The sequence below is a fragment of the Rutidosis leptorrhynchoides genome, chromosome 2 (assembly GCF_046630445.1).
Source record: "Rutidosis leptorrhynchoides isolate AG116_Rl617_1_P2 chromosome 2, CSIRO_AGI_Rlap_v1, whole genome shotgun sequence".
Classification (NCBI taxonomy): Eukaryota; Viridiplantae; Streptophyta; class Magnoliopsida; order Asterales; family Asteraceae; genus Rutidosis; species Rutidosis leptorrhynchoides.
The window spans coordinates 423,587,501-423,601,589 of NC_092334.1; the positions used below are offsets into that span (position 1 = coordinate 423,587,501).

Here is a 14,089-nt window from a genome sequence, read left to right on the forward strand (position 1 = left end):
TATCTAATTTCATGTTGACGAACTGATTTGTAAGACCTAGTGCACGTAAATGTTTATTATCATGAAATATGTTTTTAAGTGGTTCACAGGCTTTCATCGTTGTCGTATCAGGTTCAAGAATGGTGTTCATAAGATCGATGGTTATGGTTGCATATATCCATTGAAGAACGATTTCATCGTGATGGTTCCAGATTTCATATGTAATTGAATCCTCCGTCTCTTTGCCCTTTGATATTACGTAAAAGTCATGTTTTTACTAACAATATCCACTCAAATCCTACATTTATTTAAGCAAAATTGTTCGATAAACGCACTAATTCACTAAGTTTTGCTAAACAAGACTTTAAAATCTCAATTTGCGGAAAAGCTGTAAAAAGAACCAAAATTAGGATTTTCTAACCTTAAAATACCACTATAAAGGCTCAAGATCACTAACCAGGATTGATAAAAATTATTCAAGACACATATATGAAGATTTATAAATGACCTAGAATCTCATCTGATTCATATACAAAGATCAAGAAGTTCCAAGACTTACGCACAGTGAAAACACACACAAAACCCTAATCACGGAATACTTCAAACACAACCGTAAGGAACATCAAGAAATGATTTAGGGGATTGTGTGTGACTATTAAAAGTGTAGAGAACCCCAAGAAAGTGCATACGTCAACTTCATTTCAAAAACGTATGCCGCCACACAACAACGTACTATCAGAAACCAGCATACGACAAACAAGGACTGCAAATCACCATTTGGTCAGTTAGTTATAGCAACTGGCGACCCAGTTGGTGCAATTGTAGACCCATTTACATCAACTGGAGACCCAGTTGATGCAACTGGCGACCCAGGGTGAAACTGGCAACCCATAGTTAGTTAACCACTTGAAACTGGTGACCCGTGGTTAGTTAACTGATTGAAAATGGCGACTCGTGATTAACAACTGGCGACCCTAGGACCAAACCTGGCAATTTAGGCACTGAAACTGATGACCCATGTTACAACTAGTGACCCATGGTTAGTTAACCTCTTGAAACTGGCGACTCATGGTTAGTTAACTACTTGAAACTTGCGACTCGTGGTTAAGCAACTGGCGACCCAGCATCAAAACTGGTGAACCAGTGATCCTATAAATATCAACCTTCAGATGTTCATTTCATTCATTCAGAAAACTCATATCTCTCTTGTTCTGAGTTTTCACGGCTCTTTCTCTCTCAGAACACAATCTTTTAAAGCTTAGACTAGTTTATTGTAACTTAGCGTAGGTTTTGTAAAGCTTTAAGAAGTTGTCTATACTTCTTAAAGCAAGGGTTGGAGCTTGGTCTTATGTAATATATGTCTATGAATAATACATAAGTGAATCATGGTGATAGCCAAATATGCAAGGATCGTCTATGTCATTGTAAGTTTTACTATTGCTATATTTATTATTTATTACGTTAATATTTATCTTTATAATTATATAATTATTATATGTGTTGTTATAATAATTATTACTATATTGTTATCATAATATTAATAAAATATCCTCGTAATATTCACTGCGAAAGTTGTTGAATATTACACATATTTATCAAATAATAAAATCTCTAATATATATTTAAGTCTAAACTATAAACGTAACAAAACTCTCAGGAACCACTTTATATGTATTTAACCTTGGTCAACTGAAGTAATAGTTCAAGGATTACCCTTTCCAATTGTTTGTGTGGTTAACGGTGTATCAAAATTTAAACGTCAATCTTTAATAAATGCGTTAATTTTTTTTGTTAAACAACCTCGCCGGGAACTGAAGAAATTACAAGCAAATTATAATTACGAAAATACATGGCTGACAGTAGTGGTTGAGATAAACAGCTTTATTGAAAAGGAGGTCTTTAGTTGTCGTAAATAGGTCCATTAAACGGTTCAAGACATTACACTCGGTTTATTCCAATGTCTAATATAAGAACTTTATTAAGTCGTTAAATTTTTTTAAAGTCGTCCGTTTGTTTCCTAAATAATTTACTAAGGTCTTGTCGTTAAAAAAAATTGTAATATTAAATGGGACACCGTCTTATTCGGATAGCCTAAATTAAGGCCTCCAGTAATCTCTGTTGGAGGGTGCGGTGATGGGGACAGGTAAGTTAGCCTACAGTTAGAATCACCCTTGGCTTAAAGATTACCAATGACATCCTTAATTAGAAACAGAACAATTAATGAGGACTTTAAGTTTACAACAAGCTTTAATAAATAATTTCTGAATTCAATCACGATTGACCAAACGAGATAAAAATATACACTATAAAAGTTTGATAAATATACCTATCCCTATATATATATATATATATATATATATATATATATATATATATATATATATATATATATATATATATATATATATATATATATATATATTGAATGGACCCGTTCATATACATTATAAACGATTCTTAATAGTTGATTACATCGCGAGGTATTTGACCTCTATATGATACATTTTTCAGACATTGCATTCGTTTTTAAAAGATAAACTCTCTTTACATCGAAAGTTAACAGGCATGCATACCATTTCATAATGTCCAACTATAAATGACCTAATCTGTCATTTACTTAATAATAATCTCTACTGAACTCAACGACTTGAATGCAACATCTTTTAAAATATGTCATGAATGACTCCAAGTAATATCTTTAAAATGAGCGAATGCACAGCGGGAGATTTCTTTAACACCTGAGAATAAACATGCTTTAAAGTGTCAACCAAAAGGTTGGTGAGTACATTAGTTTATCATAAATATTCATTTTCATCATTTTAATAGACCACAAGAATTTCATTTCCAGTTCTCATAATATACGTCCCATGCATAGAGACAAAAATCATTTATATGGTGAACACCTGTAACCGACATTAACTAGATGCATATAAAAATATCCCCTATCATTCCGGGAAATCCTTCGGACATGATAAAACAACATCGAAGTACTAAAGCATCCGGTACTTTGGATGGGGTTTGTTAGGCCCAATAGATCTATCTTTAGGATTCGCGTCAATTAGTAGATCGGTTTACTAATTCTTAGGTTACCAAGCAAAAGGGGCATATTCGGCTTCGATCATTTACCCATATAATGTAGTTTCAATTACTTGTGTCTATTTCGTAAAACATTTATAAAACTTTGCGCATGTATTCTCAGCCCAAAAATATAAAGGGTAAAAAGGCAAATGAAACTCACCATACTGTATTTCGTAGTAAAAATACATATACATCATTGAACAAGTGCAAGGTTGGCCTCGGATTCACGAACCTAAATTAATTATATATATATATATATATATATATATATATATATATATATATATATATATATATATATATATATATATATATATATATATATATATATATATATATTGGTCAATATTTATCTAACAATTTAGGTCAAGAAATAGTGTATCACAATCCTAATGCTCGAGTCTAGTATGCAAAAGTCGACAAAAGTCAATTTGATTTAAAATGATTTTCAAAATTTATACATGATTATTATATAGTTTAAATATCGTCTTTTTATATTTTTAAATATTTTTAAAAGTTTTAATAAAGTAAATAATATAATTCATTTATTAATAAATAAAACTTTATATAAAAAAATATACTTTTATATATCTTACGTAATAGAATTTATAAAGTTCATAAAAATATTATGATAAATCTTATTAAGGTAATTATATTATTTGTATTACATATTTATTTGATAAAAATAACATTGATGATAATAATAAGTAAAAGTTGTATTATTTTGTAATAATAATTATTATTATTCTATTAATAAAAATATCAATATTTATATTTACTCAAATTGATATTATGATAAAATGATAATTCTAATTATAATAACTTTAATATTTACGATACCTTTTAATATTAACTTTAAAATAATAATTTTATTTAAAATGATAATAATAATGATATTTTATAATAACAATGACATTTCATTTAAAATGATAATTTTTGTTAAAATGATAGTTTTAATACCAACGATACTTTTAATAATAGTAATGATAAGAATAATAAGAACGATAATTTTATCTAAATCAATATCTTACAATATTTTAATTTCATCATGATACTCATACTTATTATTTCTTAATCGATTCGTTTAATAGCTTTTAAACGTCTTTTATATTGTGTTCATAATAATGATAATAATAGTAATCAAAATAATTAGGTGTTACTAATATTAGTTTTAATAACAATAATACTAATAATGATAATTACTATAACATTATTAATGATAATACTAATAATTATTTTAATGATAATATAATAATAATAACAATAACAATAACCATTTTTAAATAATGATGTTATATATATTAATACTGATAGTAATAATAATGATAATAATAATGATAATAATAATAATAATAATAATAATAATAAAAATAATAATAATAATAATAATAATACTAATTAGATAATAATAATAATAATACTAATTATAACTTTAACGATAATAATGATAGTAATAATAATAAAAATAACAATTTTTAATGATAAACCCTTTTATTGATAAAGATAATAATAATAAGATAAAACTAGAATGACGATAATAACGACGATAATAATAATCATTATTAATAATAATACAAAAATTCGATTGACTATAACTTCAAATTCGTTCATCGAAACCATTCGATATCTAAAGGAAAAGTTCTTAATTTTTCGCTAGCTTTCCAACGACATGCATATCTTATACCTTATCTCAACCACATATGTAACTAATTCAGGAGTCAACATAACCTAACTAAAGGCAATATCAAAAGTACAAGCATGCATAATCCTAAATACTCGAGCACTAGTCAGGGATACACTAATAGTATATAAAAGTTAAGTTATGAGTGCTCACGTATCAATATTGAGATTCAATATTGTAGGAAAGTATGTAGACTCAACGGAGATGATAAACACTAGTTTGACTCACGAGCAAAACCCCCGAACCATACCCATAACCTCCAAAGCTATAACCCATAATTTTCTTAGCTCTATAAAACCCGTTTTGAAAACACGTGACCAGAACCTCGTCGTAGTATTTTATGTATATTACTAATATTATCGCTCCTAATAATACTAATAATAATAGCAATAAGATTAATATTAATAATCTTAATATTAATAATTAATATTAATAATAATAATAAAAATAATAAATATAAATATAATGTATGTGTACGAGAGGTAATGAATGAATTCAGAAACCAATTTCGATCGACTTTTAAAGACAATCCCTCCCACCTAACCACACCATGCGATCGCATGGTGTTTGAATGGCCTAGCCATGCGATCGCATGGCTAAGTGAAGATGGCCACATTCGTGAATTTAGCCTGTCGACACTTTTGTTACTTATATTACACACATACGTAAATTTATATTATTATTTAATATATATTATATTTAATCTTTTGAATTAATTAAATATTATATTATATTTACGTGCGTAGTAAAAATGTAATTTTTACTAAAATGAATCGTGCGTTGTCACTCGACTCATGTACCACTTTCGGTTTTTCGAGCGCACTTTCGTACGTTTAGAAAACTAGCCTTTTACGTTACGCGGCGTGTACACTTATAAATAAATTAACTTACTCATCAATAAATTACCTTATAAAAATGTAACTTTATAAAATTGAGCGTTGTGGTCATTTCCTTCTATAAATCAGTGGCTCGTTGTTTGTCAAAATATTTTATTTTAATCCAGTACGTTTTATGACTAAGTTAATATATATATATATATATATATATATATATATATATATATATATATATATATATATATATATATATATATATATATATATTTTTAGAATTGTAAATTTATACGTAATATATATGTTTGAAATATTTACCTAATGATATAATATTTAGTCTTTCAAAACTAAATATATTTAAAAGTTCGTTTTAAAGTCGTTTAGAAAAATATTATAACTCGTAACGTTTTCATTTGAAAACTTAAATAGATACAATTCATTTATGTATTAACTTTTTAAATATCAATCGCATTACCAAACGAGAGTTACTATCATGTACTAAACTTATTTGAAAACATATATATTTAATGAACACGTTTTAAATACACGTTGCAAGTTATCTATATATATAACAACCAATATTCCAACCTAGGTTTATTTAATCAAAGACATTTTAAATAAACAAGTTCTATTATATCGAAAAGCGTTTTCGTACATTTGGAAATTTCATCCATTGATTAATATGCAATTTACTCGTCCATTAGCTTTTGTCTAAGACTCGATATTTGACATATTGTCCTTATATGCTAATCGCTTTACTATTTTCCGAATACCGTTAAAAAGAAAGGTTTTCTAAATCAAAGTGGACCTCTCAACAGAGACTCGCAATCATACATTGTAACTGTTAAATCACTCATTTGATAACATCTTCTAATTCCATCGATAACTATTTGAATATATTAAGAAACAAATACGTTTATGTAAAGTATTATACGTCTAATACATGGTAAATGTTTTCAAGTTATAATATATACACATATACATATATAATCAGATTTGTTCATATAATGGTTCGTGAATCATAGAAACTTGGTCGAGGTTTAAATGAATGTATGAACACAGTTTAAAAATCTTTGAGATTCAACTTACAACTTTGCTTATTGTGTCGGGAATATATAAAGATTAAAGTTTAAATTTGGTCGGAAATTTCCGGGTTATCACAGTACCTACCCGTTAAAGAAATTTCGTCCCGAAATTTGAGTGGAAAGGTCATGAATGATAATAAGTATGTTTTTATGATGCATACAGGCTGAAAATTAGAGTTTTATCATCAGCGAATAATTTGGATAAACAATCCATTTATATGAAGAGTACGAATGAAGTTAACATAGAAGAGTGAAATGAGTAAGTGTAGATTCATCTTATCATTTGACGTAGATATGATTGATTTCCAGATTTCAAGGGATTTGAAGAAAATCTTTGTAATAAGATTTGATTCTCCGGTAACCAAGGGAATTAGGATCCGCTTTAAATGCAATCATCCATTTTAATTGTTCTGTCAGAGATTTTCTTATAAATTCACCTCCTTCGTTTCCTTACAACTCACACCTTCTGTTGATGCATTTTATGCAAGTCCCTAGACATCTACCCACGTCCATTGTAGGTATAACAGTTTACAGGCAACCATGACCGCTCGTTATTACCCTATCCGTGTTTGTATGTGGTTACATGAACTGCAGGAATGAGATTTGGATGTTTGACTATGTTAGACTTAGTCATACGTACAAGTGAAGCCTCACTCGTACGGCTGACAGGCTCATATGAACGGTTGATACAGAGCTAAGTCACAATTACAACCTAAATGAGAAGACACGAGTGAGTGATTGTAGTGACCCTAACTTTTCCATGTTTATATATATATTAAATGAAATTGTTATTTACATGATTAAGTGTTTCCAACATGTTAAGCAATCAAACTTGTTAAGACTTGATTAATTGAAATAGGTTTCATATAGACAATTGACTACCCAAGTTGACCGGTGATTCACGAACGTTAAAACTTGTAAAAACTATACGATGACATATATATAGTTATATATATAGTTAACATGATTTTATTATAAGTATGTATCTCATTAGGTATTTTAACAATGAGTTATATACATAAAAATGAGACTATTAATTTAAGAAACTCGAAAACGATATATATAACGATTATCGTTATAACAACGTCTTACTAGGTACATATGAATCATATTAAGATATTGATACACTTGGTTAATTATGTTAAATGATAAGTAAATATATTATTAAGTGTATTAACAATGAAATACATATGTAAAAATAAGACTACTAACTTAATGATTTCGAAACGAGACATATATGTAACGATTATCGTTGTAACGACATTTAACTGTATATATATCATACTAAGTATATTATATATCATAATATCATGATAATATAACAATTTAACATCTCATTTGTTATAATAAATAATGGGTTAACAACATTCAACAAGATCGTTAACCTAAAGGTTTCAAAACAACATTTACATGTAACGACTAACGATGACTTAACGACTCAGTTAAAATGTATATACATGTAGTGTTTTAATATGTATTCATACACTTTTGAAAGACTTCAAGACACTTATCAAAATACTTCTACTTAACAAAAATGCTTACAATTACATCCTCGTTCAGTTTCATCAACAATTCTACTCGTATGCACCCGTATTCGTACTCGTACAATACACAGCTTTTAGATGTATGTACAATTGGTATATACACTCCAATGATCAGCTCTTAGCAGCCCATGTGAGTCACCTAACACATGTAAGAACCATAATTTGGCAACTAGCATGAAATATCTCATAAAATTACAAAAATATGATTAATCATTCATGACTTATTTACATAAAAACAAAATTACATATCCTTTATATCTAATCCATACACCAACGACCAAAAACACCTACAAACACTTTCATTCTTCAATTTTCTTCATCTAATTAATCTCTCTCAAGTTCTATCTTCAAGTTCTAAGTATTCTTCATAAATTCCAAAAGTTCTAGTTTCATAAAATCAAGAATACTTCCAAGATTGCAAGTTTACTTTCAAGTTTTCTAAATCCATTCCAAGTAATCATCCAAGATCAAGAAACCTTTGTTACTTACGGTAGGTTATCTTTCTAATACAAGGTAATAATCATATTCAAACTTTAATTCAATTTCTATAACTATAACAATCTTATTTCGAGTGAAAATCTTACTTGAAATTGTTTTCGTGTAATGATTCTGTTTCAAGAACTTTCAAGCCATCCAAGGATCCTTTGAAGCTAGATCTATTTTTCTCATTTCCAGTAGGTTTATCCAAGGAACTTTAGGTAGTAATGATTTTCATAACATCATTCGATTCATACATATAAAGCTATCTTATTCGAAGGTTTAAACTTGTAATCACTAGAACATAGTTTAGTTAATTCTAAACTTGTTCGCAAATAAAAGTTAATCCTTCTAAATTGACTTTTAAAATCAACTAAAAACATGTTCTATATCTATATGATATGCTAACTTAATGATTTAAAACCTGGAAACACGAAAAACACCGTAAAACCGGATTTACGCCGTCGTAGTAACACCGCGGGCTGTTTTGGGTTAGTTAATTAAAAACTATGATAAACTTTGATTTAAAAGTTGTTATTCTGGGAAAATGATTTTTATTATGAACATGAAACTATATCCAAAAATTATGGTTAAACTCAAAGTGGAAGTATGTTTTCTAAAATGGTCATCTAGACGTCGTTCTTTCGACTGAAATGACTACCTTTACAAAAACGACTTGTAACTTATTTTTCTGACTATAAACCTATACTTTTTCTGTTTAGATTCATAAAATTGAGTTCAATATGAAACCATAGCAATTTGATTCACTCAAAACGGATTTAAAATAAAGAAGTTATGGGTAAAACAAGATTGGATAATTTTTCTCATTTTAGCTACGTGAAAATTGGTAACAAATCTATTCCAACCATAACTTAATCAACTTGTATTGTATATTATGTAATCTTGAAATACCATAGACACGTATACAATGTTTCGACCTATCATGTCGACACATCTATATATATTTCGGAACAACCATAGACACTCTATATGTGAATGTTGGAGTTAGCTATACAGGGTTGAGGTTGATTCTAAAATATATATAGTTTGAGTTGTGATCAATACTGAGATACGTATACACTGGGTCGTGGATTGATTCAAGATAATATTTATCGATTTATTTCTGTACATCTAACTGTGGATAACTAGTTGTAGGTTACTAACGAGGACAGCTGACTTAATAAACTTAAAACATCAAAATATATTAAAAGTGTTGTAAATATATTTTGAACATACTTTGATATATATGTATATATTGTTATAGGTTCGTGAATCAACCGGTGGCCAAGTCTTACTTCCCGACGAAGTAAAAATCTGTGAAAGTGAGTTATAGTCCCACTTTTAAAATCTAATATTTTTGGGATGAGAATACATGTAGGTTTTATAAATGATTTACAAAATAGACACAAGTACGTAAAACTACATTCTATGGTTGAATTATCGAAATCGAATATGCCCCTTTTTATTAAGTCTGGTAATCTAAGAATTAGGGAACAGACACCCTAATTGACGTGAATCCTAAAGATAGATCTATTGGGCCTAACAAACCCTATCCAAAGTACCGGATGCTTTAGTACTTCGAAATTTATATCATATCCGAAGGGTATCCCGGAATGATGGGGATATTCTTATATATGCATCTTGTTAATGTCGCTTACCAGGTGTTCACCATATGAATGATTTTTATCTCTATGTATGGGATGTGTATTGAAATATGAAATCTTGTGGTCTATTGTTACGATTTGATATATATATAGGTTAAACCTATAACTCACCAACATTTTTGTTGACGTTTAAAGCATGTTTATTCTCAGGTGAATACTAAGAGCTTCCGCTGTTGCATACTAAAATAAGGACAAGATTTGGAGTCCATGTTTGTATGATATTGTGTAAAAACTGCATTCAAGAAACTGATTTCGATGTAACATATTTGTATTGTAAACCATTATGTAATGGTCGTGTGTAAACAGGATATTTTAGATTATCATTATTTGATAATCTACGTAAAGCTTTTTAAACCTTTATTTATGAAATAAAGGTTATGGTTTGTTATAAAAATGAATGCAGTCTTTGAAAAACGTCTCATATAGAGGTCAAAACCTCGCAACGAAATCAATTAATATGGAACGTTTTTAATCAATAAGAACGGGACATTTCAGTTGGTATCCGAGCGTTGGTCTTAGAGAACCAGAAAATTTTCATTAGTGTGTCTTATCGAGTTTGTTAGGATGCATTAGTGAGTCTGGACTTCGACCGTGTTTTCTTTAAAAATGATTGCTTAACATTTTTGTTGGAAACTATATATTATTAACATGTATATATTATGTGATATATTAATCTCTTAACATGTTTGATATTGTGTGATAGATGTCTACCTCTAGCACAAATCCCATTGACTCACCTAATAATAACGAAGAGTCGAATATATATTGGACAGATTCACAAGTTCCCGAAGAAGAACCGGAAGAAGAATCAGAACCGGAAGAAGAATCAGAACCGGAAGAGGAGGAACCGGAGGAGGAAATAGAACCGGTGGGGGAAATAATAAAACGGTTAAGTAAAAGAAAATCCTCAACCAACCGACCAAGGTTAATTATGGTCAATGGTGTTTCCGTCAAGGAAGCAAAATATTGGGAGGATTACCAATTCTCCGATGAATCGGATTCCGATGAGAATTCCGATGATGTTATAGAAATTACCCCAACTGAATTTAAAAAGGCAAAAGAAAATAATAAGGGAAAGGGCATAAAAATAGAGAAATCTAATTCCAACCCCGATGAACTTTATATGTATCGTCAACCCCCGAAGCCCTTAAGTTGTAACAATGACCCAGGAACCTCTAAACCACCAGGTTTTTCTAAACCGTTGTGGAAAACGACAGCTCGTATTAGGGGAATATCATATATCCCTAGAAACTTGGCAAAACGAACCAAAACCGAAGAAGAAGAAACGAGCGAGTCGGAATAAGATAGTTGTATTCATGTGGTGTAATATATGTAATATAGTGTGCTTATCTTTATGATATATGTAAAAATTGCTTGTATTAATAAGTATTTTTTTTTTATGAATTTAACTCTTGTCTATTTTACAGTATAAAAACACAAAATGGATAGACAACCCAATATTTTAAGAGACCTACCCGGAGACATGATTGATGAAATCTTGTCTAGAGTCGGTCAGAATTCTTCGGCACAACTATTTACGACGAAATCAGTTTGTAAGACATTCGAAGAACGTTCCAAGAATGTCTTGGTTTATAAGAGACTTTCGTTTGAAAGATGGAGGATATCACATTGGGAAACCCATAAGTTACGATGTGTTTACTTTGACGCATATATTGCGGGGAACCCAAATGCTATTTTAAACAACGGGTTAAGAAATTATTTTGACTCAATGTATCCAAATATAGGACTTCATGATTTAGAAAAAGCGGCTAACATGCAACATAAAGAAGCATGCTATGCTTATGGGTTAGTAATGTTCGCTTCTCACCAAAGTGAGAAAAAGAACATCGGGCTACAACTATTAAACAAAACATTCCCACAAGTGACGGAGTCGGTAATTGGGGTAAGAAATGAGGTTTTTAGGTTATTACGAGACTGTTGGTCATTACGTAACCCTCGTCCCTTTGACGACGTTACAACACGCTGTCTTATCAACGGCCATAACGGTTATGTTCCACAAGACCAAGGATGGGAAGTAGTCCTAGTAAAACCAGAATGCATGACTTGTTTCTGGACGTATGAATTACGTGTCTTTATTGCCTTTGCTGAACGACTTATGTACTAGCTAGAATTATCTTCACAACTATCTTGTATCAAAGTTATTGTGTGCTATATTTCATGCTTTATGTAAAATAAGCGGTATTGTAAGTTTGTAAAATATTGTATAAAAGTTTGAACGCGAAATATTATTATAATCAGTTTTTCATATAGAATTGTAGTAGTTGAATTGTATATTAGCTACTAAGTATGAACTTAACGGGTAGGTACTACCCGAATTTAAACTTATAAAACGCTAATATGAGGAAAAAGCTTTTATAAATGAGTTCATATTATGCTACGAAATACTATTAACTACTCTTAATATTCTGTATGATTAACTTGTTCCATTTGACTATTTTGAAGGAAATGGAACCGACTACTCGACACACCGTGAATATGAATGAAGAGGAATTCCGTACTTTTCTAGCTTCAAACATAGCCGCAGTATAGGCTGCGCTACATACCAACAATAACCTTGGATCTAGCAGTACAGGAAATCGTGTAGGATGCACCTACAAAGAATTCACTGCCTGCAAACCTTTGGAATTTGATGGAACCGAAGGACCGATCAGATTGAAATGGTGGACCGAGAAGGTCGAATCGGTGTTTACCATAAGTAAGTGTACTGAAGAGGACAAAGTGAAGTACGCTATGCATACCTTCACAAGTTCTACGTTAACATGGTGGAATACCTATCTAGAGCAAGTGGGATAAGATGATGTGTACGCACTACCGTGGTCAGCATTCAAGCACTTGATGAACGAGAAGTACCGTCCCAGAACCGAGGTCAATAAGCTCAAGACAGAACTTAGAGGGTTACGAACCCAAGGATTTGATATTACCACTTACGAAAGACGATTCACAGAATTGTGCCTATTGTGTCCGGGAGCGTTCGAAGATGAGGAAGAGAAGATCGACGCGTTTGTGAAAGGATTACCGGAAAGAATCCAAGAAGATATAAGTTCACACGAGCCCGCCTCCATACAACAGGCATGTAGAATGGCTCACAAACTAGTGAACCATATTGAGGAAAGAATTAAAGAACAGGCGGCTGAAGAGGCCAATGTGAAGCAAGTCAAAAGAAAGTGGGAGGAAAACGGTGATAAGAATCACCAATACAACAACAACAGCAATTACAATAATAATCGCAACAATTATCCCAACAATCGCAACATCAATCGCAACTACAACAAACGGCCGAACAACAACAACAGCAACAACAACAACAACAACAACAACAGCAACTACAACAATCATCCTAATAACAATAACAACCGCAACAACAACAGCAATCAGAAGTAGCTATACCAAAGGTGTGAAAAGTATCACTCGGGGTTCTGCACCAAATTTTACAACAAGTGTAAAAGAAATGGTCATAGCGCGGCGAAGTGTGAGGTCTACGGACCAGGGGTTAACAGAACGAAAGGAACAAATGGTGTCGGAACGAGTAATGGCGGAGCAAGTAGTGTCGGAGCAAGTTATGCCAATGTAGTTTGTTATAAATGTGGAAAACCGGGCCACATTATTAGAAATTGCCCGAACCAGGAGAACACGAATGGACAAGGCCGCGGAAGAGTTTTCAATATTAATGCGGTAGAGGCACAGGAAGACCCGGAGCTTGTTACGGGTACGTTTCTTATTGTCAATA

General features: G+C 30.8%; 1 protein-coding gene across 1 annotated transcript in view; it reads right to left on the reverse strand.

Annotated features, from left to right (window-relative positions):
- Nucleotides 1-871, reverse strand: part of LOC139889199 (uncharacterized) — a 996-nt gene extending 125 nt beyond the window's left edge. Inside the window, exons 1-2 of the mRNA XM_071872163.1 lie at nucleotides 779-871; nucleotides 1-226 (exon numbers count right to left, since the gene is read on the reverse strand). The exon at nucleotides 1-226 is cut by the window's left edge and continues 125 nt beyond it. Of these exons, the coding sequence (XP_071728264.1) occupies nucleotides 1-226; nucleotides 779-871 (319 nt within the window). The remainder of the gene's footprint in view (nucleotides 227-778) is intronic.
- Nucleotides 872-14,089: the final 13,218 nt, after the last annotated feature.